We start from the raw sequence: 27,095 nt of genomic DNA, 5'->3' as shown, positions 1-27,095 counted from the left end.
TCCTGAAGTTTACTTGATGGAATGGAGCCGCAACACTAATCAGTTGGAAATACAGATTGTTAAAACTAAATTAAATATCCTGGTCACATTTCAGAGTTACACAGAACTGTTTCATAATACGATTCTAATGGAAGCTAACAGGCCTCATATTAAAAATGGGAGTGAATGAAAAAACATTCAGTCTTATTTGTTTCCTGCGAGAGAAAAAAATGAGTAAACAAGTAAATTAGATTCACTGAACATTTTCTATAAATTGCAGGTGCAGACAATAAACTAATAAATGATCAAAGAGCTCTGCAGTCTGTCTGTCTGTCTGTCAGTGTATACAACAGAACACTATAAAGGGATGTTATCTGTGTGTACATGCACTCCAGCTGCATAGGAGCGCTGCGTTCATTATTATTGACAGGAAATGGCCAGAGGGCGGTTATCAGTCACTTCCTGTTTGAAGTCCCCTCAGATCAGACAGACACACTTTATAACTGCGCCTCACTGCCTGTATAATCTCTTGTTTGTGCATGTCCGGCTGTCTGAGCCTATAACTTCATATTAGCTTGCCGGTGGACGGTCGGAGCTTCCTGATTATGTGGTCCAACATCTCCCGGGCTTTAATTGCTTTATCCCACCCTGATTAAACAGTGTCCCGTCACAGAAAAGGATATTTAACCTGGATGCTGCCTGCATCCTGTTCGTTGTATACACAAAGGTCACACAGAGAGCAGGTCACGTCTGTGAAACAGTTGGTTTCCATGGTGAGATCTCTGAGAACATTAAACTATTTATCTCATAAACAATATGTGACTCACTATTTGAGGATTTCTGCTCCGACAGGCAGGAAATCATCAACGTCATCTCAAACTTTCCTGTAAAAGATGTCCTCATTGTTTGTTCCATATGAAACGCAGAAATCTGCCACGTAATGTTCCAGTCCTGTAGTTTTGATTATCCCCCGCCATGTTTTGTCTCTGTGGTTGTCTCTAAACACTCACAATGTTTTTTTCCAACATCACCTTCCCTTTAGAATATATCTCTGCACACATGTGAAACTAAATATGATTCCAAACTCTCAAACAAGCTTGCCAGGCCGGTAGGTGGCGATAAAGTGTGCGACAATAACATTGGGAGCTTAATCTGTTTGAATAAGATGGTCCAGCGCTGTTGAAAACTGCAAAGTTGTGAAGCTCTAAGTAGAGATGCAAAAAAAAAAATCCACCCTGAGGTGATGATGTCAAATAGTCTGTTTTACATTTCCACACATTTCAACTCAGATTTTGTGCTCCTTAAAACTTAAAGCTCTCGCCCTCTTCAGTTTTCTCTTCTTGTCACATAGCGAGCGTGGGTGCGGTACGACAGTCCTGCAGTTTACCATTCACTGTTGCTTTGACTTTAACGCAAATTAAATGTAATAGTATATGGAACGACAGTCGATCCAGTGTCCTTTAACTTCAGCTATAGTCTTACAGACGCCAATCAACAGCAGACTCTGATTTCTTCTTTGTATCTTTACAAGGATTTCTTTCTTTAAAAGGATTTTGCAGAAATGCTGTTGACCTTCCAGACCCCAGAACAGCGTTCACTCGCCTCTCTATCGAGTGTAAACCCCACTGTGAGGTCACTCGTTGGTTTGTGGGGCATCGTTTTGAAACCTCTGCATTACAGCCATCGCCATCTTGTTTTTCCTTTTTTAAAGCCAGAACTGATGAGAGTTTGGAGCTGGGGAGGATTTTCTGATTTGATCTGACTGAAAGATTGTCAATCGCAAAGTAGTCAAAGCTTACTCTGCTTTATCTTCTATTTTATTCCAACTGCGACCATAATTAACTAAATGAACATCAGGCTGTGACTGAGATCATCATCTAACTGTTTACTGAGGCAATAAATGGAGAGAGAAGCAAGAGTCATTTTCTCGTAAGCTTACATGCAATCAGACTGCCTTTTAAAACCAGTGCTGTCTCCCTCTGTTGGCCATCAGAAAAAGTGCAGGTTTAAGTTTTTTCAGTGACGGACGCTCCATCCATATTTTAGACAATGATCTGTGTGCACAACAGTAATGACTTCCCTAATCAGAGGTTGAGTGGCCTGTTTGCTGTTTCGCAGCCTCGACTCAGACGTTGGAGTTTCCCATTGAAACATATTGAACCTGTGCTGAGCGCTGAGTCACTTAGATCAATACGCTGTAATTGCTTGTACAGCACGGCACACTTACGCCACGGTTTGTTTTGTCTTTTTGGTTGCTCTTTATTTAATTTGGAGTGATCCTCCAGCAGAATCAGCAGATAAATAACTGACAATAAGCATCGCGAAGGGTACCGACTTACTGAAACTCATGAGATAAAAAAAACAAGCACACGCCCTGAAAAACACATTCAAGTCAATAACTTCTCCAGAACGTTTCAGGGACGAGGAGCTTCCTCGTATATCTGAGCCCTGCAGGGTCTCTGCTGGGGGTCGTGAGGAGCCTCTCCACACCTCAGGAGGTGCAGCTTCGCCCTGAGGTTCCTGCAGCAGTGGTCCAGCATGCTTCTGACGGCCGCTGAGGAGAAGTAGAAGATGAATGGATCCAGGCAGGCGTTGAAGGTGCTGGAGAGCAGCGCCACGTTCCTCCACTCCTCGCTCTCCTGGCGGATAAACCCCACCACGTGGGAGGCGTTGTAGGGCCCAAAACAGACAGCGAATACTATCAGCGTGCCGAGGGCCAGACCAATGGCACGCAGCCTCCGCCGCCTGCCGATGTTTGGAAGACGCGACAGGATGAGGATGAAGTTGACGTAGCAAAAGCAGCAGATCAGGAAGGGGATGCAGAAGAGAACGATAAAGAGCTCCAGCCGGACTTTCACCAGGATCTGCAGCTCGTCCTCGCTGAAATCCAGGTAGCAGGTAGGTGGCGGAGTGGCAGGGCTGTTGGTGATGCTGCCATTGTTGTTGTCAGCCCACTCGCCTTTGCTCCACTGGGCGTAGGGGATGATGTAGACGAAGCTGAGGTTCAGCGAGGAAACCAACCAGAACATGATGCTGGAAATCACGGCGTAGCGAGGTCTGCGATACAGGGAATACCTGAGCGGGAAGGCGACGCCCAGGTAGCGCTCCACGCTCACAGCAGTGAGGAGCAGGGTGCTGTTGTAGATGGTGAAGTAGAAGATAAAGCCAGTGAAGGGACACAGCGGGTAGGGCAGCAGCCAGTCCATACCATCATATGCCTCCTTCATTTTAAACGGCAGGAAGGCGAGGAAGACGAGGTCAGAGATGGTGAGGTTGAGGAGGAGGATGTCTATCGGGGTGGCCTTGTGATGCACCTTGCGGCAGAAGGTGATGAACGCCAGGATGTTGGCGGGGACCCCCATCAGGAAGGTGACGATGTACACAGCAAGCAACAGGCGGCTGCACAACATGGCGGCTGCTGACACCAGGGACGAACTCTCAGACACTGGATTCAAGAAAACAGGAATTATGATTTTGTAAAAGCAAAACTGAACAGTTAAGACTTCTGACAGACACTATCTGTCTGACTCTGAGGACGAGTAATGACAGAAGGGATTTCTAACGTTTTGTCACATATCCAGCCGGGCTAGCAGTGAGGCAGAAAGCAACATTCACACTGAAAGACTGTCACTTCAAAAATAAATAAAAAACAACAGGCACAAAGTGTTTCTTGTTAGTAATAAGCAGATAAATCTCTCTGTCTAAAAACAACTATAGTATGCTTGGTAGGATTTTGAGTTTTTGCAGTGTATCCACCTCTCCAACCTCCAGATCATCCACACCGCTGCCTGGATTTTGACTTGGATGAACTGGGAAACATGACCACATTATGGCCATCCTGGTTTCCTGGTTATCTGTTGCTTTAAGATGGAAATTTAAGATTTTATTGATCCGCTCTTAAATAATTTATCAGATCTTTTATTGCCCTACTGCTCCCTGATACTGCCCTCATTGTTCCAAGGTCTAGTTTGACACATGTATGTGTTGTAAAAAGGCCAAAACATTTCCTGACAGCTGGGTTTTAGTGTATGTTACTCAGATAGGAGTGAATCGTTGACATGTTGGGGACTTTATTCAGCTGTTGATTTATTGCTCTAGCAGCTAATAAGACACGTTTGTGGGGCTGATTAAAAAAAACTACAAAAGCCGTTCACCATTATAAGTATACACAGTCTAAGGATGTGGCACATTCACTTGTTTTGAACCATTTTTGGGCGACAGCAGAAGTCACATCGACTGCACTGGGTCATCATACAGGGTGGCCCTCATTTGCTTAGCTGGGGTAACTCTGCTGTATCAGTGATTTAAAAGAATATATATTTCAATTTATTAAATAAAACCTCTTTGAAAACTATTTTCATTCCTTTAAAGGTCATTGCAACTGGTTATCATAGTCTAATATCGTATACTGTGATATTTTATGAGATCACAGCAATATAAACCTTTGTTGCAACCTCACTCACTGGTAGGATCAATTCACTGCTAATGGACTCATTTCCAAAGATCTCCTCAGTTTTACCTGCACTTAGACTTTCCTAACAACCTAAAGTGTTTTATGCACTTCACTGAAGTACTTTCTACTCCCACTCCCCGGCATTTAGAGGCAAATGCTGCACACAGGTACCACTAAATCTGTTTGATAACTTGAGTTACTTTGCAGATTCAGATGAATAATATAAAATATAATCAACAAATGCATTATGACTTAAACTTATACTAAATTATACATTTTATATGATAAAGTGATTCCCCAGGTGAAATTAGCAAGTTACCTGGCAGGGTACAGTTAAAAGAACCGCTCCAGCTCTGCATTATAGGTACTTCTGATTACTCTTTGTACTGTAGGTATTTTGATGCTCGCGCACTTGAATGAAATACTTTTACTGGTTACGTTGTGTCCCTTTTAATGAACAAAGTATTGAATATTTCTTCCACCTCTAGAGACATTACATAGTCAATTAATCCCATCCATGCTGCTGAAAAGAAATGAAAGACGTGACAAACTCACCTCAGTAAATCTCATCCGACCCGGCTCTCCATCACTGTGCGTCTGTCCTCTGTGATGCTGAAGCGCTCTGGCAGCATGCTTCGCCTCCCGGCAGCAGACTGTTTGATCAGATCAGAAGACTGCACTTAATAACACGTCCCACTGAATAACTGCTATCTCGCTCTCAATAGAGGAAATTTAATAATCCTCTGGAACCAAATCTTTGCTGTCCCCTCTGTCCAAACATCATCTCCCAGCAACCACTCAGAAGCGTGCCGTGATGCAACAACTTTCGTGTGAAAGGTGTCAACGGGGACAATGTGAAGGGCAGCTGCTGCCTCAGTTAAAGATCATAAAAGAGGCAGATTGTCTCTGTCTGCTGTGCCCACCAGAGGGCAGAGCGCTTAGGCACTCTCTCAAGGTTCCCTTTTTGACGAATTGCTACTTTTATTTTGTTTTCACAAGTTTAAAGAATTATGAAGTGACTGTAAAGAGGAAGTGACACCTTCCTTTGTTGGTTTTATTTACAGATGAGTTTGAGATGAACTCCTGCTGCCGTCATCACGTGTGAGGTTTTATCTTTTTTTTTTTTTTTTTTTATAAATTCAACATAATAAATATCCGAAGCTAAAAATGTATTTTAGTAATGTGGGTAAAATAAAGATAACATAATGTGAAAATACAGTTTTAGATAATCAAGAAAGCATGAAAAGTGCTTGACTGATCAAGAAAAACCTTTCTTAAAAACTATTTAATGACCAATCAAACCAAACAGCACAAATAAAATATACTTAACTGAAACCAATTCATGCCTATTTTGCAGATTTGGCAATTGTTGAATAAAGTTTCAGATTTTTGTTAATACATTTTGACAATTCAATGTATAAACCAATTATAGGCTAATATTCAGAGGGTCTACAACGTAATATACCAAATGGCACAAAATGAAACACACAATGTAAAATAATGACGATTAAAGCAAAAATAAATCAACAAAAAAGTGATAATAAGTTGTAAGTTTGGGCAATTTACAAAAACACTGATTAAAATTTAGCTGACCTACCTGTGATCTGTTAGCACTGCTGACATGACTTCCAGTTGGTCTCAGGCTCAGTCACTGATGGTTCAGTCTGCAGCCTGTGGATCAGCTCAGCTCCACTGGGTCAGTCAGTCAGTCAGACAGTCAGTCAGTCAGTCAGTCAGTTTGCATCACCACACCTTCCACCAGCCCTGTTTTTATATACCGTCTATCTGCTCCACAGCAAACCTGGGAGCACTCTGCAACGGGTGCAGGTTGAACATTAAAAACACATAAAGACCACACACATGTTTACAAAGTGGTTCACGTGGAAAGTGTGTAAATACAGAAGCCCAATTCTCATTCAGTGGGTTTATCTTCCAAACACGAGGAGAGCAACCTGGTTTGTTCTCAAAATTTGATTCAATTAAAGTTTTGTGTTTGATTTTCACTATTTTTGTTACAGTTTAGCAAACTGTTCCAACAAATCCATTTGTTTTGTAAGTAAAATCCGAATCTGAAAAGTAACTAGAGCCTGTTAAATAAATGTAGTGGAGTAAAAGTACAATATTTGCCTCTGAAGTGTAGTGAAGTATAAAATCCTCTAAAATAGATATACTCAGGTAAAACTTCAGTCACAAACTTCAATTAATGTACTCTGTAACTTTCCTCCAGTGCAGATTTTAACACTCTTCATCAGTGATACAAAAATGCCAATATTCTTTTGTATTGACAGATTTGTGTTATGATGTCTTGAACGCATCACTTCCTGATTTTTCTCTGTTTTAAAAGACATGTCAGTATAAACATCTTGCCTTTTCTGTGTTTTTTGTCTTATTGGGTGCTTTTTTGTGCAAATATTGAACTCAGTCAGTCAGTCGGTCTGTCATATGGGAATCCAGAGCATGAATGGGGACAGGTGAGATGGTACTCATCAACGCTCAGCCATTTCGCTGAGCACCTACGTTGCATCACTATGAGGGCGATTTGCGGACTTCGAGACATTTGAAAGTAATTGTTGACAGTTTGGTTCAGTTAAATGACTACTTTAATTATCTAGAAACCTACTGAAGCCAAAATAATGCCTGTTGGATGGATTATATTCAGCCGCAGTTCATTCTCAGTACTTGTAGCGTTCAGTGTGTGTCTAAAGGGGTGGACGTCATTTTACGCCCTCTGGCAGCCAAGTGGTGATTAATCATTCAGCGACTCTGACGCATAAAACTGATAAGCTCGCCAGTAAAGATTTAGATCTTTCCTTCAACCTGAAAAATTGTTTTTTTATTGCTGAGTCAAGCATAGGAAAAATAAACACTGTGTCTCAATATAATTGGATTCTGGAAATAGCAAAAAAAAAGTTCAGTCACCCCTTGAAACGATGAAGGAATCCTTCATATTTAATATTTTGTGGATATTTTGTGCAAAAACCTTTTAATTTTTAATTTGTCTTATGGTTGATTTAGAGTATTTACTTATAAATTATATATTAAGACAGATAATTATTGAGAAAACAATTTAACATTGTTGATGCCGTTGACATTTTGTAGAAAAATCACGAGCGCAAACATTCAATCATTACGTTCATCTTTACTGGAGCGTTTCACACTTTTTTCCCCCAAAACTCTCTTTTTATTTTTGGTTTCATGACATCAACTTTCTAGCTGAATGCAGGTGTATGTCATATTAACCAGTATAACTACAAATCTTCATTAAATGTATTTTAACGTAATTTTAAAAAATCAGAATACACAATGCACTTGTAAACTTCACACTTTATTTTGAAGAACATCATAGAACATTTTACTAGCAAACAGACTAAACTGAGAAAAGTGATTAACATGTTCAGCAACCAATCAATTAATGCACAATCATGATATTAAAATGGATAATCAATCTCAAACTTATAGATGTGAAAGCTTTATTCTTCAGTAGCTTAGCACATGTGCAATGAATAAAACATCTGTTCCATTTCACTGAGTCTAGACAACTATTTTATTAGCTGAAAGTCAAAATATTTGCAGTTGGAAAGATCTGCTCACAGGTCCACTGGAATATAAACACTTTTCAGAAGAAGTGAAGTGATTCCATTGTTACAGCTTTAAAGGGAAGCCAACAGACACCAGATGGAGCCATTTACAAACGATGAAGCTCACAGCTCACTGTTTCCAGAGAGAATTAAGGAGTCTGACAAAGAACACGTTTGCAGTTTCCTTGGCCAAACACATGGGTTTCCAGTTCTGCTAATAGTCCCAGTGTGTGAATACAAGAAAAAAAACACAATGTGTCACTTTATTGTCAGCAAAAATATTGATATAACATGGGATACATTTCAAATTCATCCTTTTTCTTAAGAAACATTTGATCTGAAGAAAACAAAGAAGTTGTGAGCTGATGATAGTGTGATGTAGCTTTGATGAAGCCATTCTGTTTGTCTGTTAGCTGAAGGTAAACTGAATCTGATAACAAGGCAGGTGCTAGACTTTCTGGGGCATACACAAACAGCTTCAATCAGTTTGTCCATGAATGATGTATCCTCTTTCTCAGGCGTGCAACCCAAGTGATTTGGTCCAAATCTCAAGCAAGTCCAATGTATTTTTTTAGTTAAGGCAAGTCAATCCCAAGTCTTTAACTCTGACTCCAAGTCGAGTCTCACGACAAGTTGCAAGTCATTTAACCAGTCACTTGAGCTGACTCGAGTCCACATCTCTGCTATTTCTCCTTTTGGATTTTTCAGGTTTACTGGAAGTCTCCACCTACGGTGACCTCACCCCTAACTTCCTTTTGTCACCTCTGCCCCTGCCTGGCTCTTTTCAGATAGTGAAGGTGGTGCCTTGACATTTGCAACACCATTAGCGCTACTAATTCGATGCCGAAATCCCTCAATCCGGCTGAACTGGCTTTGTCTTCCGCAAATTCTACCCATGATCCCCCTCGACACAGCTGGCGACAGCATCAGCATGACAACAGGCTCCAAGAAAACATTACAAACGCTCGTCAGCATAGCGTACGTCCTCCACTCGACGCTCTCCCCCAGCACAAACCCAACAATGTGCGAGGTGTTGTAGGGTGCGTAACACACCACAAACACGGCCAATGTGCTGAGTGCAACAGTCAGGACTCTTCTTTTTCCCACTGGGCGTAAATTTGAGTGCCACACCAGGGTGACGCAGCGTAGTGTGCAGAAGGACGTTATGATAAGAGGTAAAATAAACAAAATGATGGCCATCTCCAGGCGTAGAGGCAGCAAAACCTGCAGCTGGGAGGCGTTGAACTGGTTGTAGCAGACCAAGTTGTTGCCGTTAGTGGAGACAAAGTTACCTCCTCCTTCAGCCACCAGAGCAAAACTGAGGTGGAGGACCACCAAGACCCACAAGGCAGCACTGACGAAGCAGGAGAATCGAGCGCAGCGGTACCTCTTGTAGATGATTGGGAATGCGATGCTGAGGTAGCGCCCCACTGTCACAGCTGTGATGAAGAGACAGCTGCCGTACAGTGAGGAAAAGAGGAAGAAGCTGTAGACGAGGCAGACGGGTGCTGGCAGCCTCCAGACCTTAAGCAAAGTCTCCATCGCCTTGACGGGCAGCCAGGCCACAAGCATCAGGTTGGACACGCACAGGTTGAGGGCGTAGACCACGTTGGGTGTGGCACCATGCTTGCGGGCCTTGCGCACGTACACAAACAGGACAAGCAGGTTGGCGGGAAGGCCGAGCAGAAAGGTGAAGGTGTAGATGAAGACAGCGAAGCAATCTTTGTAGGCCACAGCCATCTCTTTTGTTTAGGATGGGAGTCCAAGAAGTAGGTAGCGCTGCCTCCAGTTTACCATGACAAGGACGAATCTTTACGCAAACTCAGTCTGACAGGGAACAACTTATTCGACAAACAGTTTGGTGAATTATCCTCCTCGAATCCTCTCTATTTGTGGCAGGAATATCCGTTTCCAAGCTGGTAAAAGAGCTGCTGTGGTGCAAGGTATCTCCCTTTGTCATGTTCGCACTCAGCTCTGAGAAGAGTGACAGCAAAAAAAAAAAAAAAAAAGAGGCGGTGGCCACAAATGTGCTGATGTATGTGGGCATGAAGGGGGCGAGGTGCACACGACATCATGACAGATAAGGAGATGCATCCGCTCATGCAGAAGCAGGGGGGCATTTAGCAGGCACCAGGCTGCCTTAATTGCCCTCTCGGTGGAGGGCTACAGACAGGTAGCATCTGGGCCCTTAAGTGAAATGATTCAGAATAATTCAGCGTGTCAGGAAGCACATGGCCGTCCGCTCAAAGCCAAGGCTGTCTAAATGAACTGGAGGGCCGGGCTGTAAAGTCATAAATGCGCTGAAGTTGATGGGCGATGCGAGGATGGGGCGGGTTGGGCTTGTTTGTGGCACTTCTCACAGTTTTATGGCGGAGAATCAGTTATTTAGCGTGTGTGTATGTGTGGAGAGGAGAGTGGGCGTGCCATGCAAACGGCTTTAGGTGAAGAAAATGGAGCAGAAAATCACTGCGGCTTGTTGCAGAGGCATTTTATTGGAGCGGAGTGATGGATACCAAGAATTGTTTTTCCAAGACACGACCTGCAGCAGGTCAAAACATGGCTGCTATCTGTTTGATTAGTCTATTGATCCAATGTTCAAAACAAATGTGTGTGTGTGGAGGTACTACTCTGATATCCTGAAATGAATGTTTGCTAAGTATTGACTGTATATTTGACTTGTTTATTAGTTCAAGTGAAATTGACAGCTATCATTGACTAGTTGTTTCTGTTTCATTTTCGGCAGCCTCAAGCGATTGCAGTGGGTATTTCCCACATTAAGGCCAACTGACTGTAGCTTATAACAACACAGGTTTAATGCTCTCAATAATTGATTAAGCTAATATAGTCATTGGATTTTTTGGCCACTTGGGGACAGCAGAAACAAGTTGTAAATGCCTGATGAATAAAAATCCAATAGTCACTCACTTTTTGCTCTGTTTTTGGTTCTCCACCACCTCTTAAGGGGAACATATCTCACTCTTTAGCTGCTCAAAGCTCCATTGTGTTCACCAACTACCAGCTAAGCAGCATTACAGGAAACACTGTTTTCACCAGCAGTAACAGGACTCCCAAAACAGTTGAAAGTGAACATGATAAACAAAATTAGAAGCAGCAGACGTACTGAGAGCTTAACAGACTTTTAAAAATGTTTTTCTCTCAGGTTTCAGACATGAGTTGAATATCAATTTACGACACACACTTGTTTGAGGGGAGACTGGTGATTGTTACTGGTTGGACGCATTCGCAAGACACCACCACAGCCCGCTTGGAGGTGGGATGGGCAGAAATTGGCCCTACTCCGGAGCAGGTCCATCGCTGCTGCGGCTCAGCTCAGCTAAGTCAAATTGGTGATGGAAAAGCAAATCAGAGCAGCTCAGCTCATTCCCAAAAAGTAATGACTTTAATGGGATTTACTGCAGCTGTTGTTACATATGATAATCATATTATTCCAGACAGAAAACATACACGTTTTCTTTGACAAAGAGGAGAAGTGGACCAAATATTTCTTAAAAACAAATCTTTCTCTCCTGTCTACATCCTGCAGCAACTCAAACAAACACATCTATCTGAAGACTTTACAGCTGAAGCAGGTGAGAGAGTTATGGGGGTTTATTGTCTGAGGGATCATGTTTAGTGCCTGTTTACCAGATTTTTTTTTAATCTAAACCGCGTATACTGTATGAGTCAAAGTTCACATCACCGTCTTCGTAGTCCAAACAGCGTCAGTTGGTCAAACAATATGACAAGGCCAAACAAAGCCGTTAAAGCTGATGGCCGATAAAAATAATGACCTCACCAGACATGAACGTGAGCACCTGTGAACTGTTTTTCAGTTCTTAAAGAAGCAACCTTAAACACATAAATATACACACAGGTCACAAATACTGTCATGACTGAATGTTTAACTGAGACTACAGGACTATGTATTGAGACTATGCTGTTTGGACTATGAACACGATTTGGATGTTTTTTAAGTTAACCACACTACGTAAAGTAATTTAAAACAACACAAATAAAAGCAAATCAACAACACAAAAGACGTTCTTGACAGGTCAGGAGACTATTTTTGCAAGAGATTGACAATATACAGGAAGGGATTTTTGTTCCTTGAGCACTTATGGGAATGATTAATTTAACTTCAGAAGTGACTGACCAGAACATTTCTGTGGCATGTCAAGTGCCTGGTGATGGCCGCAGAAGTTAAATCTGAAAACTATGAATCCGAATGTATTTGAGTTATATCCCTTCCCTTCAAAACCTGGACATCGTCATCTTACTGAGCCAGCAGCTGCAGGTTGCTCCTCCCGCTCGAGTTTGTGAGTGGAACCAGCAGCACCGGGATTTTATCAGTGCAGGAGGTGGATGTGAGGCGAGCGCGAGTGTTCATGCTCCGCTGCTCCAGAGAAAGCGCTTCCTTTTTTCTGTTAAGATCATGCAGCATGCGTGAGTGATGGAGCTTCATCTTCTGTAGGGAGTGCCTGAGTGAGGGATGAAAGTTTTAGAGTCATTTTGTTCCTTTTATTTGGAAATCAAAGGTTAGTTCAGGTATTTTAAAAACCTGGACCCAATATGAGCAGGCTGGTATGGCTGCAACAATGGGAGCAACTAAGCCTAAGTAATGTTACACAAATTTAAATGTCTCGTTTGTGCGTCTAAAAGGCCCATTCTGTGTCTGACAACATATTAGAACTAAATTCTACAGAGGTAGAGCAATTTTAATACTGTAAGATCTATTTTGTCAATAATAATAACAATAAAAAAGTTGTTATACTGCTCTCCTCAAAGAAACCAGACCTTACAGATCTACCTTACAGATAATTTAAAAACGCTTTATTCAACAGAAACAAAACAAAACTCACCAAAGTGATCTTGGTTTGTTTTTCTCTATTCCAACAATCACCAACTCTGGTTTGTTCAAAATAAAACCTTCATTCTTAAGAGTTTGATTTGAAAATGTCAGGACAGAAGCTAGATGGAGGGCTGACACCAGGGGAAACAGCAGGGAAACCAACGTGAGCAGAATATTTTCACATCTATCGGAGTGAATTAAGGATTTTTTTTTAACATATCTGCTGAAGCAATTCCAAAACTCTATGAACCAGTCAGTCAGACACCAACATACGTAAACACAAGACCTTGGTTCTGTAGCTTCCTATCCATTTAATTATCTGGGTTAAAATATCACAGTACAGAACATACTAGAGTGAAGACAGGATCCCGGAATGTGAATGTCTGCTATTTGTTTAAACAGAGATAGAGATATATTTTTTGCTGAGGAATGGGTAAATAAGATTATGGATAATCTATCAGCTCCACTTGATGATCATAGTAACAAACTTTGGACTCACTTAGCCTCCAAAAGCTTCTGTTTCAGAGCTGTGTTGGTTGCCTCCAGCTGATGGACTTCATTGATGAGGCCGTGCTGCACCTGGAAACAAACAAGAAGGAAAAGATCAATCAGGATGAGGCTTCTGAATATTTAACATCACAGTCACATTAACCCACATGAGATAACCTGACCTAACAACTGCATTCATTTCCTCCGCTACTGCTAATACTCTAAATTGATTTAAACCTCGTCTCTGCACAGGTCCATGCCAGGTCTGTTGGTCCTGTTCTCCAGTCGGGTGTGAGCAAGTTTCAGTGAGGCTGTCTTCGCCTGCAGATCTGCATCCAGCCCGCGGATGTCGCTTTCCATTTCTGCCATTTCATCTTCAGTCTACAGGCAGGTATACAGACAGTCAAGATCAGTCGTCCTCTGAGTATGGCTTTAAACCCTGCATGTTGAAAACTCTAAAACATGAAACCTGCAGTTAAAAAGATAAATACCTGATATGATAAGCTATTACAAATCTTACATTTTTTATCTGCCACTCCAGCTCATCGCGGGCCTGCTCTTCATGGTGATTACGTTTACGAAGTGCAAACTCTGTAGCCCTTCGCTGAGTGTCCAACTCATTCTGCAACTAAGAAATACAGAACAGGAGGGGTTCATTGCACTTGTGCCCTATTATACACGGAGAGGAAGATTTGAGTAATATTAACTTAGGAAATCCTAAATGGAAAACATGAATTAAAACATCCTTTAAGATTCTCTGCTTTGATATTTGTGTGTCATTTAGTCCTGAGCACAATGACTGTCTAAATATTTTCTACTGAAGGAGTTAGGTTGTCATATTGTTTGGATTTGTAATAAAAGACCCTATAAACACAAATCTAGCATATCTGCGACTTATGTGCCATACATTTACACTACAAAATACTGCACATGCAGGTGTAGTAGCATCATACACACACCTGGGCTCTGGTGAGACTCATCTCCTCCCTCATTTGATAAGACACCTGCATGGCCTCCTGGGCATTAGCCATGTTATATTGGCTGAACTGGACCCACTCCTGGGGGGTGGAAGAGCTACAGCAAAGGAAACATTATTGTACTGATTCTGTTTAATGGATTACTATAATATATATGACGCAAAATTGTTTAAATGATTTGAATTTTAAGAACCCTGAAGGTATGCGAGTTGGGTTGGTCTTCAGGGAGATCTGAGGTGACTTTATTGTAAGTGACAGACAGGACATATCAATGTCCAGTGCGTCCATCTTGTTCTGGAGGTCAGCGGTCAGCTGGTGCCGAGCCTCCTGCAAAACACTAGGAGCAAGAAGAAAGAAAGGTCAAGAGACAAAAAGCAAAAAACAGTACTTGAACATCTCATAATCATGCCCCTTACCACAGCTGCTCAAAGGACTTGTCAATGTGCTGCTGCAGGACTTGCTGCACTTTTTCAATCAGCTCCACTTCCCTTTTCAGCTGCTCGTCTACGGGGTCAACGACTAGCTCGTACCCTTGCCGTCCATCCCTCAGTGTCAGGCATTCACTGCTGACCTCTAGGGGAACAGCAGTTGCAGCCAGTGCCTGCTCGGTTTGCTCCTTAGACTGTCACAACACACAACATGGACACACAGGTATAAGGTACACATGGGTCTAACACTTGAATGAGGCAAGCTTTCAGTGGTTTCAGAGGTAAAATCACCAGGGTCAGGGCCTCCATCTCTTGATCCACTTTCTGTGCACAGGCTTCTAATGCCTCTTTATACCTGGCAACATCCCAGGCCCTGTCACGCAACCTGCGAGAGGTGTCGCTCTCATCCCAGACAGTCTAGAGAAAAACAGCAAGAAAATGACTCAGGTTGGTTGATAAAATGTGTAAGTATAAAGAAATGTGCCGACCATTCATGGTATTACATAAAATATGTCATCATGTAGAGCAGTGATCCTCAACCTGGAGTGGAACTACATTGAATGAATATGATTTATGCAGGGAAAATAAACGTGTTTGCTGAGGCTATTACGCTGACCTTTATTTCACTAAAATGCTTTCTGATAATGCTTTATCAGTTGCTTCCCCTATCAGTGTTAATGATTGACAAAAGAGTATGTCTGGTTAGCATTCTGGGAGGCATCCTCACAAACAGGAACCCACCTGACAGCTGGTCTCGTTGCGTAGTGACCTCCCCTCCTGCCGAATCACATTAGAAACATGTCTCTCATGTTGTGCCGTCTCAGACAGCTGGTGGTTGTTGCTGTACCACTCTGACACACTGTGGTGCAGGCCAGGCTTTGCAGGAAGTGCAGACATCCTACTGCTACAGAAACATGCAAACATCACAATGACTGAGTTTGCCAAGTATGCTTAAATGTGCAATATTTGTTTTGGTGACAGTTTCACAGAAGCATATTTATAGCCTTGAGTTTCACAGTAAACACAGACGGACATAGTACGGGTCCAACAGAGCTACTTTGACATGGAGCAGTGAGAACTGTTGGGAATTTGCATCAGCGGCCAAAACACATTTAACAGATACGTTTTTAAAAAGGAATCATAAATAGGAGTTTTGAATTTGTTTACAAAATAACAAGGCTACTTGTTATTTATTTCAAAAAGACTTGGCCCTTTACAGTATATGTTTGATCAGCATTTCCTCTGCACAGTGTGAATGACCAAAAAAACAACCTAACCAGTTCTGGGGAACTATTGTATATATAATACAGAAAGAACTATGATTTAATTGAGGATTTGCATTTTGTTACATCTTGTACTTGAGTAAAAGTAAATATGTTATTAAGTATTAAAAGTAGAAAGAAGCATCATACATATATTTATATGCATGTACTACTCCGATACTTAGAATTTTTCTGATTATTGGGATAAATGTTTTTTAATATATCTGATTGCTGATCAAATAAATGTAAAAAAAAAAATTGCTAACTTTGCCCTGATATAGCATGTAATCGGTAAAGTTACTAATAACTAAAGTGAGTATAAAGTACAGTATTTGACTCAAAAATGTAGTAGAGTGGAAGTAAGTTACAGAAAATGTAAAGTACCTCAAAATTGTACCAAAATACAGTACTTGAGTAGATGTTCTTAGTTACTATCCATCACTGAGGTGTAAAATTTAATGTCTATTTAGTAGTTAATCAATATGCAATTGCGTTAATGTTTTTCTCATGGCAAACTAAAAAATGCACTTATTGCTGTAGTGACATAAGCTAACTTGAAGCTACCAAACTGTAAATAAGCTCGTTATAGTTAGCACCACCTGGACCCTCAGTAAGGCTAACAATACCTGAATACTGTATGAGAAAAACGCTTTTAAGGAGTGTGTTACCATTGCATATGTGCACAGTTTGAATGCAGCTAGCTTAAGCAAATTAGCTAAATTTGACGTTAGCTAGCTCAGCCGTGTAGGTGACAGCCCCAGGGAGTTGGAACCTGACAAGATATATTACCATGACAGACAATGAGAATCATTTTGAAGCAACTGAGAAGAGAACATTACCTGAACCAGCAAATTCTAGTGGACACTTTTCCAAAAAAAAAAAAAAAAAAAAAATCCAGATAAATGACAGGTTTAAGGCTTCACCCAATCACAAATTGGAAAAACTGTTGTCATCTAACAGTTTATTTGAGTTCCATGGTCGCCATGAAAACGTAGCTAAGGTTACTCCAAAAAGACGAAGCTTGTCGTGTAAGTTATTTCTGTTGATAGATAACCGTTAAAATGTCATGTTAACGTTTTTCTTCTCGTGCAGTTTTACTCACCGGAGTTCTAGAACGTTCACACAGCCGGCGCGTGCTGGTTTCACCGGACCGGGTTACCTATGGTAACAGCTACTCGATCGGTCTCCAGGCAACGGGCCGACACAACTGAAATTCTTCAATAATTTAAATACTGCTGATGCGGTCAGGACATTATGTGATATTTACATGTAGCTCACTTCAGTAAAAGTGTAAATACCACTGTATAAATTTTAATAGTTATAATATATATATTCAACCAAAAATCCCTGTTTTCGTTCTTTAAGGTGTCACTGTTACAGATGGAAGTTATAATAATGCGATATCCTAACTATGAGAAGCCCTATAGGCCAAAAACACATACTTCACCTGCACATACATATATGCTATTACTGAGAGCTTGCACACACGCATATTCTCAGTAGCGTGTGAGAATGTATATATGTGCGAGTTTTATATACCTGTATCCTAAGAGTAAGAGTTTGCATATACCCTGAAATTGTGATATTTTCTGAGATGGTTATTGTACAGTAAAGTCTCATACCGTGGCTATCTTGTATGCAAAATATAAATGTGCTTTCAACCACTGAGCTTAAGTGTTCCATGGTATAAACCTGACAGTTTCTTCCCACTCAAAAACAAAAGTGAGCAGAAACCGCCCAGAAAAAAATCTCATTTGACCCCAAAGAAATCTTCCTCGCCGCATACAGGCCACTTAAAAACACACACCTGCTATAAACACCACTCAGGTATAAACACTTCAGTTTTATTGTAGTCAGATTTAGTCATGCCAGTGGTTATATTTCCATGCTGTGGTGACAAAAGCTGGTTAGTTACAACTATCATCACTCGCATCCAAACTACCCTCGTCAGCACATTTCCTGGCCATGGTTGTCTTATGGTCTTTTGTCAGCAGCAACGGTTCCCAGAGTTTCTAAAGAATTAGGGAATATTGCGAGAAAAAAAAGAAAAAAAAAGCCACCTGGGGTGTCCACGAAAAATGCAGCAGGACTAGTGGGCCAAACAGAGGTCGAGACCTCTCATGACTGAACCTCTATTTCAGTGCATTACACCAGTGACCTATTTAGCAGATATACAAACAAACCATATTTTAATGCCCGTTAAAAATGACTCACACGTTGAAAATCGCCTCCATACTCTCCTTTTATCTGTACAATGCACCTACTGGGGACACGACAGAGAGCTAAACTCTATATGAAAAGACTTCATCGAGTCTGGGAACCACTTGCCAGTGCACTATCCCAATTACCTGAGCTATGTTAACACCTAGATTCTCCCACAGGCTTCTATTAAGGCCTTGCACTAAAAAATAAAACCTCCATGCCTGTGCTATCAAAGCTGCTTTAACTTCTTCAGAAAAAAAGTATCACCATTTCTGAATGTACTGACTCAGACTGTGTTTTTATAAAGTTTGTGAGCTCTGCCTGTGTTCAGAGTGTCAGTGTTAAAAGGCAGAAAAAGTTACCTCACACAGATCGACTATATACACACACACGCACACACACACACACACACGTGATCCGCTGACAGTTAAAACTGTCCTTCGAAACAGTGATGAGCACGATCAAAATATCTGACCTGCTCATTATTCGTCCGTCACTGGGGAACAAGTGAATTCAGAGATCAGCTTTTCTTTCCGTGTACACATTCCTTATTAAAGACTAATAAATTAAAAAAGTAAATGGATGTTATCATTCATGCCACATTTAGTAGTTTCAAACACAGCAAATGTCAACAGAAAAAAAAAAAAAAAAGAAGGAACAAGTAGGCATTTGTTGTACGATGAAAAGGTGAAATCATTAAAAGAAAATTTTCTGTGGCAGGTTCATAATTTAAAATTAAAAGAAATGTTTGGTGCAAGCGTGGTGGTGCTGTGCAGAGGTCGGGTTTTTTTTTTCTTCTTTTTTTTCCTTGAAGCAGAGGTGAGAGGTTCAGTTAGCTACACAGTTAACGGATTTCAGAGCCGTCGAACAGCTGGAGGTCCTTCAGTGTTCATCTCGAAGCCCTGCGCGCGTTTCTTCGTGGTCCAATTTCAGATGGAAATCGTCTCTCATCGTTATTATTCCTTTCCTGGTTATTGTTCAGGTGGGTGGGAGGATGCGACGTCGTGTTTGTGATGGTACAAGTGTCCCAAGTCCACAATCACTGTGGCGTTGCATCCCCGTTGACTTCTACGCCGTGCTGCTGTAGCTGTGCTCGAAGCAGTGCATTATCATTCTTCAGTTCTTCAATCTGGAAAATAAAAGATAATTAGACACATTAAATAAAAAAAGTGATACAATGACTTTAGGCCTTACAAAGCACACACTGGCACATCAAACTGAAACATGCTACTTCGTCGTGTAACTCTGTGCCTTGAACTTTGACCCTCTTGCTCGTCCATCTCAGTCCTCACTGTGACGTTTCAGGCGAAGATTGCAATCTGGAGTGCAGCCGATGAGCCGCCGTCTGTCTGTATCTTGCATCTGTAGTGTCATTTTTTTTTCCTCTTGGTGTATCAAACAAGATATTGAATATCAGTATGTTTCAAGGTATTTCATCTAAGTTGGAAATTCCTAATTGTACATGGGTATTTCTTAAAACAACGCTTATTCTTATCATTTTATGTGACTTAAAATGGATTTTAAAATGTCTGTTTACGTCTGGATGGGCAGGAAATTACCTTTTAAGAAATAATGACACAGACAGACACATTTACCAGTGTTTGTGGCATCACTGACAAAGTCAAACTGTGAGTATATGTTACAGTATTGGAGTATTTGTGTTTGCATGGTGACAGAATGGATGTTATATTCTTCAATGTGATATTCAGACAGACACAAATGGACACTGATAATACAATGATGGAAAAGGCAGACAGGAACACAATGTTTTGCTGACAAATTATTGTCAATTAAGATTCTGCAAAATGCAGTCAGTGTTTCCCTGCTTCAGTTGTAAGCTTGTACTAACATGTTAAATATATATGGCAAGATTAACGTCTTCTTCTTCTTCCACTCGCACAACAAATGAAACGGGCAACCTATGTTCAGGCCTGCCCCTTAATATACTTTTTTTTCCTACATAGAGATAAATTCTTCCCTCAAAGAGTGACAGGTTTATATAAAGACGTTAACCTGTTGTCTAAGTAGCTCGTTGTCCATCTCGACCCGCTCCACCTCTTTGTAGCTCTCCTGCAGTCGCTGGTTACTCTGGCGCAGCTCTCGGATGTAGTCGCAGGCTTTGGACAGGATGCCTCCTTTACTCTGAGAAGTGCAGCACGGTGAGGTGTTAAATGTGTCAAAGCGTCACTCGCAGGAATTTCCACTGAACTTTCCTCTAGTCACCAAAACATTTCAGACCCAGCTCTTGGGTAAGTACGGGGCAAAATCTGATTAACAAAGCCACAAGTCCCCAACAGTTGAGATATTTCTTAATAGAGCCTCGTTTTAACTGAGACTGAGATGCCTTGGCTGTGGTTACACGCTGTGTTTCAATCTGACTCTCAGCACCAGTTATGCAAGCATGCATTAGGAGTGCAGAGGCACTGCACTGATTCAAGTATGGAAGTGGTCAGGTGTAATGTAAAATGTAACACAGATGCAAATTTTAAAAAGGTCGCAGAGAGACAAGCAGCTGTTGTCAGCAGTGCGACCTCAAAATACTGGATTTTTACAGACAGATTTTATGTCATCAGAAACACACGTTATCAAAACTATCTGACTTGCTTTAGAGAAACAAAAAAAAGTAGGCCGACCTCTGAGGCACTCACCGCTCCAGTTCTGCTGTCGACGCTGCAGTCAGGGATGATTTTTGAAAGCGTGACGATCCAGTTGTTAATCTTGTCTCTTCTTCTTCTCTCCACTGCAAAAAAAAGGAAACAGAGTGAAACTACAACTACAGCCGGCGTTGCATTTACAAAACACTTCAACAAACATCTCTAAAGCCTCATTCAGACCAAATTTGGTGTTGCGGTTAAAAAATGTCACTCGTCTGAGTCATTTTATCACAAGATTTAGCTGGAAAACTCTTAGTTGTCTCGCAGCGTAAAGTTAAAACAGAATCGACTTTTGACAACGCAACGTCACGCCGCGGAGATCGCCACCGTGAATACAGCCTGTTAAGTTCTTTTGGTGGCTGGTTGACACGACACGTTTGGTGTCAGGGTGAAACAGAAAGATGTAATCACATCGCAGTTGTGTCTTCCTGCACTGCCACAACACCTGATTTGGTCCAAATACGGCCTGACAGAGACCAGCACGTACCTTCATTGTGCTGTGCTCGTCGCCTCTCATCTCTGGGCGCCCGTGGACCCTCCACCTTCCTGTAAAGACAGAAACAGACGAAAACAAATATTTACAATGAAATTCTGCATGAAATATCCGACTTTCCATATTAAATACACTTGAAGTAGAATCAAGTTAACAAAAAACAGTTCTGAACAAAGGATTGGCTTCTGTTATCATGTATTTAGGCTGGTTGATGAGCAGTACCCACATGCACCGTTAGTTTAGGTCTTTATTATTTGGAGAGGAGATGCAGGTACAGAAGAACCTTCAGATCCTCTGCAGGACAAAGGTTCATCGGAGCCGGCCACTGAATCAAGATGTGTAATGTCTTATTTATGCTAACTCAGGGTTTTAGTTTACAGCTTGAAGCTGGCAATGTTCTATGTTGACTATTGACTGTATACAAAGATGGACAACGCGTCTCCTTTTCCTCTGACTGTACAAAGATGAAGCAAAAACATCCCGGATAGGGGTGCTGCCATCTTTCACTGGAGCCAGAGTGTCTGTGCATTAGATAATTAACACCGGAGCAAATGTCAGCATGGTAAAAATGACTGAAAGTGACAGTAAAATCCGCTGACATGGAGAGGTTTTTGACGGATGCTGCACGGCAATCGTAATGTTTCATCCTCACTACTGAGAAGCCGTCATGTCGCCCATCTTTACATACAGTCAACACCGTCAACGTACAATTCACAATACAAGGAATGCTAGTGATTGATTAGTGATCCCACAGACGTCTGTCTCTACAACACATGATGGGGGCAGGGTGGGGGCGTATGTGAAAGTTCTTCTCACCAGTTTGAACTGCCATGCTGCAACATCTCGCTTTCACCAAGGTCTCTGGGGATGGCAGGTAAGTAGGACAGAGTGTGGTTTTCAGATGTTGGATGTTTAAGATGATGGATATAGATTGTTTGTTCCTTTTGTATCTTTATTTGTACACACAACTAAATCAAACAAAATGATTCATTCCAAAAAAAAAAAAAAAAACAGGGAAGGAAGCGTTAAAGAAGATCCGATCCACTGTGAGGTTACAGAGGAGAGGGGGTGAGAGAATGTGGAGGTGAGGAGTCGGCCAAACATTGTGAGAGTTATGGAGATGCTGACTTCATGGATGGGATGAGTGTGAGGGGAAGTGTTTTTATCATTATTATACTCACGCAGTGTAGGTGTGTGTGCGTGGGGCGATGGTGCGAGGGGCCGTCGTCTGCAGCACCTCCGGGGGGCTCATCATCACGTAAAACTGACCTGGGATGAAAAACGAAATCAAGAACTTAGATTTCTTTTCAATGACCAGGAAGGATTATTAGTATTCGTTTATACTCAGAGCAATAAAAGATCATTACTGTATAATAATCTTCTTAATTTCCACACCAGAACAACAAACAAATCTGATGACGGGATAGTTTCATTTAAAATATTCTAAAGTTTTTATGAGCGATTGTGTCGATTAAACACCAGATGATTCTGAAAAATCAAGCAACTTTCAAGGATTCTATTGAAAATCAAGCATATGTCTAATTCTGGGAACATAACCGTTAAAATTAAGCATTTTCCCAACTTTCAAGACCTCGAAGAACCCTGGGAATGTGACTGGGGTTAAAGGGTGGCAGGACATGCAACAGGTGTTTAGTAAATCATCAACAGAAGCCCACATAAGAAGAAAAGAAAAGTCATAGATTTTTATGGATATTCTGTTCTGTGGCTCATTTTGTAGGGCAAAGACGTCATGTTTGTCCTCAGATGACTGAGGAGCGATGTCACGGCCGCTTCCTCACCTCCTGCCTGCGTGATCGTTGGGTCGGCGGTGGCCTGCACCGACACGGCAGTTCCATCGCTGACGGTGGCCGCCGGGAAATAGGCGAAACGTGTCTCTCCTCCCACAGTCTCCCCGCCAGGACTGCCCCCATTGCTGAAAGGGTTCTGGATGACAGCCTGGAAGAGGTGGAGTCAGGGACAAGTGGGTCAACCAGGTAAGATAATAAAGGAGCTGATGATCACATACGTATAGCCGCTGCATGTTTACTCACCTGTGCCACTGCCTGAGGGGCTCCGGCAAACGCCGCGGCAGAGACGACGCTGACGGCGCCGGTCCCGTCAGCTGTTGCTTCTAACTGATCATCTGTCACCTGGACCACACGATAGGTCACCTGAGGACAGAACAGGGGAGGGGAAAGGTTTAAAAAAATGAAATAAAACCAGGATTTATTAAAGGAGCACTATGTAGTTATGGAGCTGAAATTCAAACTCCGAATTTTAATATTACAAAAATTACTAATTATGCAAAGATACAAGCTGTTCTCAGAGGACAATAAAGTCCCAGAACATTGTTTGAAGCTGGAAAGGTGGCAGGGTCCGCCACAGATAAACAAAGTAAAACTATGAAACTGTGTCGTCCTTTGAGGTCTGTTTGGTTATTCAGTCGTGAAAACAGAGTTTAATAATTTAGTTTGTTCAGGCATAAAAACAGTCGATGAAGATCTTTTCCTCTTCAGATTAAAATTTCTTTCCTAAAACTACGGAGTGCTCCTTTAATAAAAAAGCAGCTGACTTCACCTAAACACACATTATGTGAGATCCACCTCCTCTCTTTCATTTTGTTTAGCTGAACTTCCAGTCACAAATAACTGCTTATCAGGCGTTAACATCTGTCTCATCTGTTTTCAGGCGACACCTCGGGGGGGGGGAGAAGGTTTGTGGTTCATTATTTCTAGAATTCAAATTTCTCAAAAACTGGCTGGTGTGAAAAGCGGCTAAGAATAATCTGCGGCTCACCTGCCCTCCGCTGTTCTCTGTGCGGAACTGGTACTGCACATTGTGCTCAGCGAACGCAGCCTGCGGGACGCCGGTGATGGTCACTGCAGTCTGCTCCTCCGTCCCCACCGTCTCTCCTGCAAACACAACAAGCTTCACGTCAGTGACGCTGCAACAGGGCAGAGTCATAAAAAAAACAACGTGTGTGTTAAGGAGTGTCTTCAGACAAAAATGCAAGAAATGAACTCAACGTTCTTCCATTCTTTGTCATCAGAGATTTTATGTTCAGACAAAGGAGCCGATCATTTGCTTTCAGGATTACAAGAAACGAGGCTCCTACCTTCCTGTAGCTGCACCACCTCTTCTGTTTCCTGTTTGTCGTGACTGAAAACAAAAATGGACACAAATGAGTCAATTTTGAGATAAACAACATTATCTCTGTCACACAGATGACACTATCTTATATGTCACTGGCTCCTCTTTTTATCCAGCCTCTGCAAATCTACAGTCTGCAGATTTCAGATCTCATACATCAAACACAAGCATGTTTTGAATTCTGGGAAAATTAGAAAATGCTGTTCTCTACAACATCCAAGAATATTCAGGCTGAATGTTAAAAATGCCGGCGATGCTTATAAAGACCCACGTGTCACAACTATCAAGCAAACCGAAGATCAAGATCAACTTCTGTAAAATACCCAAATCACATTCTAGCTCGTGGAAAGACCGCTGAATCATCTCAAACTTGTCTGTCGGGGACATTGCAATTATTTTGACAGATATTGTGGCGTAATTCATGATTATTAAGGATGATCAAATTTGACATCACAGGTTTTTCCACTGCCATTGAAAAACTAGTAAAATCATGATGATGTGGCAAACTGCAGGCCGGAGCATCTCTTCTGCACTATAAAACTGAATTAAAACACTGCTTTGTGACACATTTCACCCTTATAAAATAATTGCAGTTCTTGCGATTTGGATATGGCATTTAGTCATATTAGGATTTTGATTATTTTGCAATTAATCCTGCTAATCCAGCCCTGCTAACTCACTCTGAGGAGTGCAGGATCTCCACATACTGCTTACAAATTAAAACAAAAACAAAACATGTCACTGGAACATTTTAAAAAGTTGGAATTGTTTCCTTAACTGTGAAATCTTGAGTGTGAATGTGTCTGACTGACTGTAAAGGTGTCTGTTAGTATGAAGGACGCACAGATCTGATGAAACTGCCCGTTTCTAAATATGGATTAAATAAAAAACTAACAGACTGTGGGTGGAGGGCGCCCCCTGGTGTCCACAGGAGGAGGCGACGATAACACATAAATAACGTGATAAATAAACTGGCGTGCAGGCTTGACAGATCACACATTTTCTGCAACTTCTTGGAGGAAAACTAGAATTTCCTGTTAATTAAATCTCTTGTGAGTTTTTTGATCTGCTGCACGAGTCGAGACGAACTTAACAAAATAACAAAAAAACAAAAAAAACAAAAACAAAAACAAAAAAAACCCACACCGCCCTCCTGCTTTTAATTCAGGCATTTAATCCTAAAAGAGCCGCATCAGGTTCACCAACAGCTACAGTGCAACGAGATGCCTCGATGATCACAGCCGGACAAACTGCAGCTGTGCATTTTATCCCTCCTGTCATGTAAAATAAAAACAGCAACCGTGATGAGGAAAAAAAAAAAAAAAAAAAAAAAAAAAGGGCGCACAAATTATGACGGAAATGTCTTTATAAAACCAAAGCAGCGGGCTGCACCGTCACCAGCTGGAAACACAACAGCGCAAAACACATCCAAAGTATCTGCAGGTTATTATCAGAGCATCGCGGGGAGAAAGACGGTGTTTTTTAGGCCGTGGTGGGAGCCATGGCTGAGCAGGAAGCGGCCAGCAGCCTCTCACCTCGCCGAGCTGTCCAGACTCTGCTCCAGCATATCCATGAAGCTTTTTGCGGGGTTGTAAAACGCCGATATTCAACGACACTGATTTACGGAGATGGAAGCGCTGATCACGGGGACAAACACACGGGTCATGTGAGGAAGACAGTCCAGGACACGTGAGGCGCCGACCGGGCAAGGAGCTAAAATGGAGGCCGCTGCCGAGCGGGACGGATCCGTCTGCGTCTGTGCGGGGAGCAGCAACAAGAGACGAGCCCGAGTGTCTGCGCGGCTTCGCGGAGGCGGCGGAGCTCCGGTGTGACGGCGGGGATCGTTAAAGTCTCTCGGATTGACTTCTGTATATGCGGATGGGAGATTATTTCCTTATAGCTTCGCGTGAAATCTTCGTGTCCTTGGTTTCTCTTTTTGTTGCTCGGCTGCGAACAGCTGCTGTTTATCCGCGCAAAGCTGCGGCTGCGACCTGCGCCCGACAAGACGCGGAGTGGACTAGTTTGCGCGGTTTATCGCGCCGAGAAACGACTTTTTCTGACGCTTTTACACCTGAAAATGTTGCTTTTGAGCGTGCAAGATTTCGTTTTGTGTCGCGTCGTATTCACGTGACTCCCTGGATGGAAAGAGTTTGGCCTTTAATAATGATATTATCGCGTTTTTCTCGCTTTATTCGTGCGTAAAACTCGACATGGATGGATTGTCCGCCTTTAACTCTCAGGATAGTGTCGTGTATGTGTATATTCAGGCATTCGTATTGATCTGAGCTGTGTTAGTCAAACATAGGCTGACAATCAGCTCGTCAGCGACACTTCTCCCAGCTCCTGTGCCCAGGTGACCACAGAGATCCAATACGGGTTTTCCCACAAACCACATGACAGAAACGGTCCGTGTCGTGCCACGAAACCAGCGCGCAGCTCGTAACTCACAGTGTTTTATGTCACGTAGGACAGCTGGAATCACTTTTATTGATAAATCCGACGACAGATTGAGCTGGAGGACGTTAAAAATGTGATTGTGTCGCGTTTGTGTCGTCAGTGTGGAGCTTTACATCAGACCGAG

At 42.0% G+C, this 27,095-nt stretch overlaps 4 protein-coding genes across 8 annotated transcripts; all 4 read right to left on the bottom strand.

Moving 5' to 3' along the window:
• Positions 1–2,213: 2,213 nt before the first annotated feature.
• Positions 2,214–7,321, bottom strand: LOC119016751 (free fatty acid receptor 3-like). Its single transcript, XM_037092973.1, has 2 exons — positions 4,988–7,321; positions 2,214–3,424 (listed from the first exon to the last, which is right to left on the bottom strand). Exon 2 carries the CDS (start codon positions 3,387–3,389, stop codon positions 2,394–2,396), a length of 996 nt encoding a protein of 331 aa, XP_036948868.1. The 5' UTR covers positions 3,390–3,424; positions 4,988–7,321; the 3' UTR covers positions 2,214–2,393.
• Positions 7,322–7,738: 417 nt separating this feature from the next.
• On the bottom strand, positions 7,739–10,331 carry LOC119016750 (free fatty acid receptor 3). Its single transcript, XM_037092972.1, has one exon. It carries the CDS (start codon positions 9,748–9,750, stop codon positions 8,755–8,757), a length of 996 nt encoding a protein of 331 aa, XP_036948867.1. The 5' UTR covers positions 9,751–10,331; the 3' UTR covers positions 7,739–8,754.
• Positions 10,332–10,482: 151 nt separating this feature from the next.
• Positions 10,483–17,255, bottom strand: tekt2 (tektin 2 (testicular)). 2 transcript variants are annotated; one of them, XM_037092957.1, is made up of 11 exons: positions 16,855–17,086; positions 15,495–15,657; positions 15,045–15,170; positions 14,742–14,947; positions 14,519–14,662; positions 14,308–14,422; positions 13,869–13,976; positions 13,586–13,729; positions 13,359–13,438; positions 12,288–12,488; positions 10,483–11,344 (listed from the first exon to the last, which is right to left on the bottom strand). In XM_037092957.1, exons 2-11 carry the CDS (start codon positions 15,648–15,650, stop codon positions 11,341–11,343), a joined length of 1,284 nt encoding a protein of 427 aa, XP_036948852.1. In that variant the 5' UTR covers positions 15,651–15,657; positions 16,855–17,086; the 3' UTR covers positions 10,483–11,340. The 2 variants fall into 2 exon arrangements, with proteins under 2 accessions (XP_036948852.1, XP_036948853.1); XM_037092958.1 differs by lacking the exons at positions 10,483–11,344; positions 16,855–17,086 and adding an exon at positions 17,118–17,255 and having other exon boundaries at positions 11,389–12,488.
• Positions 17,256–17,838: 583 nt separating this feature from the next.
• usf2 (upstream transcription factor 2, c-fos interacting) lies at positions 17,839–26,540 on the bottom strand. 4 transcript variants are annotated; one of them, XM_037092974.1, is made up of 11 exons: positions 26,050–26,540; positions 24,480–24,523; positions 24,161–24,276; positions 23,416–23,535; positions 23,164–23,320; positions 22,546–22,633; positions 22,181–22,225; positions 21,359–21,417; positions 20,851–20,957; positions 20,231–20,359; positions 17,839–19,346 (listed from the first exon to the last, which is right to left on the bottom strand). In XM_037092974.1, the coding sequence occupies exons 1-11, from the start codon at positions 26,085–26,087 to the stop codon at positions 19,257–19,259; spliced, it is 993 nt and encodes a 330-aa protein (XP_036948869.1). In that variant the 5' UTR covers positions 26,088–26,540; the 3' UTR covers positions 17,839–19,256. The 4 variants fall into 4 exon arrangements, with proteins under 4 accessions (XP_036948869.1, XP_036948870.1, XP_036948871.1 ...); XM_037092975.1 differs by having other exon boundaries at positions 20,866–20,957; positions 26,050–26,523; XM_037092976.1 differs by lacking the exon at positions 22,181–22,225.
• Positions 26,541–27,095: the final 555 nt, after the last annotated feature.

This window comes from Acanthopagrus latus, chromosome 3 (genome assembly GCF_904848185.1).
Source record: "Acanthopagrus latus isolate v.2019 chromosome 3, fAcaLat1.1, whole genome shotgun sequence".
Classification (NCBI taxonomy): domain Eukaryota; kingdom Metazoa; phylum Chordata; class Actinopteri; order Spariformes; family Sparidae; genus Acanthopagrus; species Acanthopagrus latus.
Note: the sequence above shows the minus strand (reverse complement) of the source record. Positions and strands in the feature narration are given on the sequence as shown.

Bases quoted from the DNA above. Each gene is read 5' to 3' on its own strand.
- tekt2 (XM_037092958.1), bottom strand. From the start codon at position 15,650: ATGTCTGCACTTCCTGCAAAGCCTGGCCTGCACCACAGTGTGTCAGAG. The intron at 13,730-13,868 runs GTAAGATTTGTA...ACCTGCCTGTAG, and splicing joins TGGAGTGGCAGATAAAAAAT to ACTGAAGATGAAATGGCAGA. The intron at 13,439-13,585 runs GTTTAAATCAAT...GTTTGTTTCCAG, and splicing joins TGGACCTGTGCAGAGACGAG to GTGCAGCACGGCCTCATCAA.
- LOC119016751 (XM_037092973.1), bottom strand. From the start codon at position 3,389: ATGTTGTGCAGCCGCCTGTTGCTTGCTGTGTACATCGTCACCTTCCTG.
- usf2 (XM_037092974.1), bottom strand. From the start codon at position 26,087: ATGGATATGCTGGAGCAGAGTCTGGACAGCTCGGCGAG. The intron at 22,634-23,163 runs GTGAGGAAGCGG...TTTTCATCCCAG, and splicing joins AACGATCACGCAGGCAGGAG to GTCAGTTTTACGTGATGATG. The intron at 20,360-20,850 runs GTCGGCCTACTT...TGCACTTCTCAG, and splicing joins GAGCGGTGAGTGCCTCAGAG to AGTAAAGGAGGCATCCTGTC.
- LOC119016750 (XM_037092972.1), bottom strand. From the start codon at position 9,750: ATGGCTGTGGCCTACAAAGATTGCTTCGCTGTCTTCATCTACACCTTC.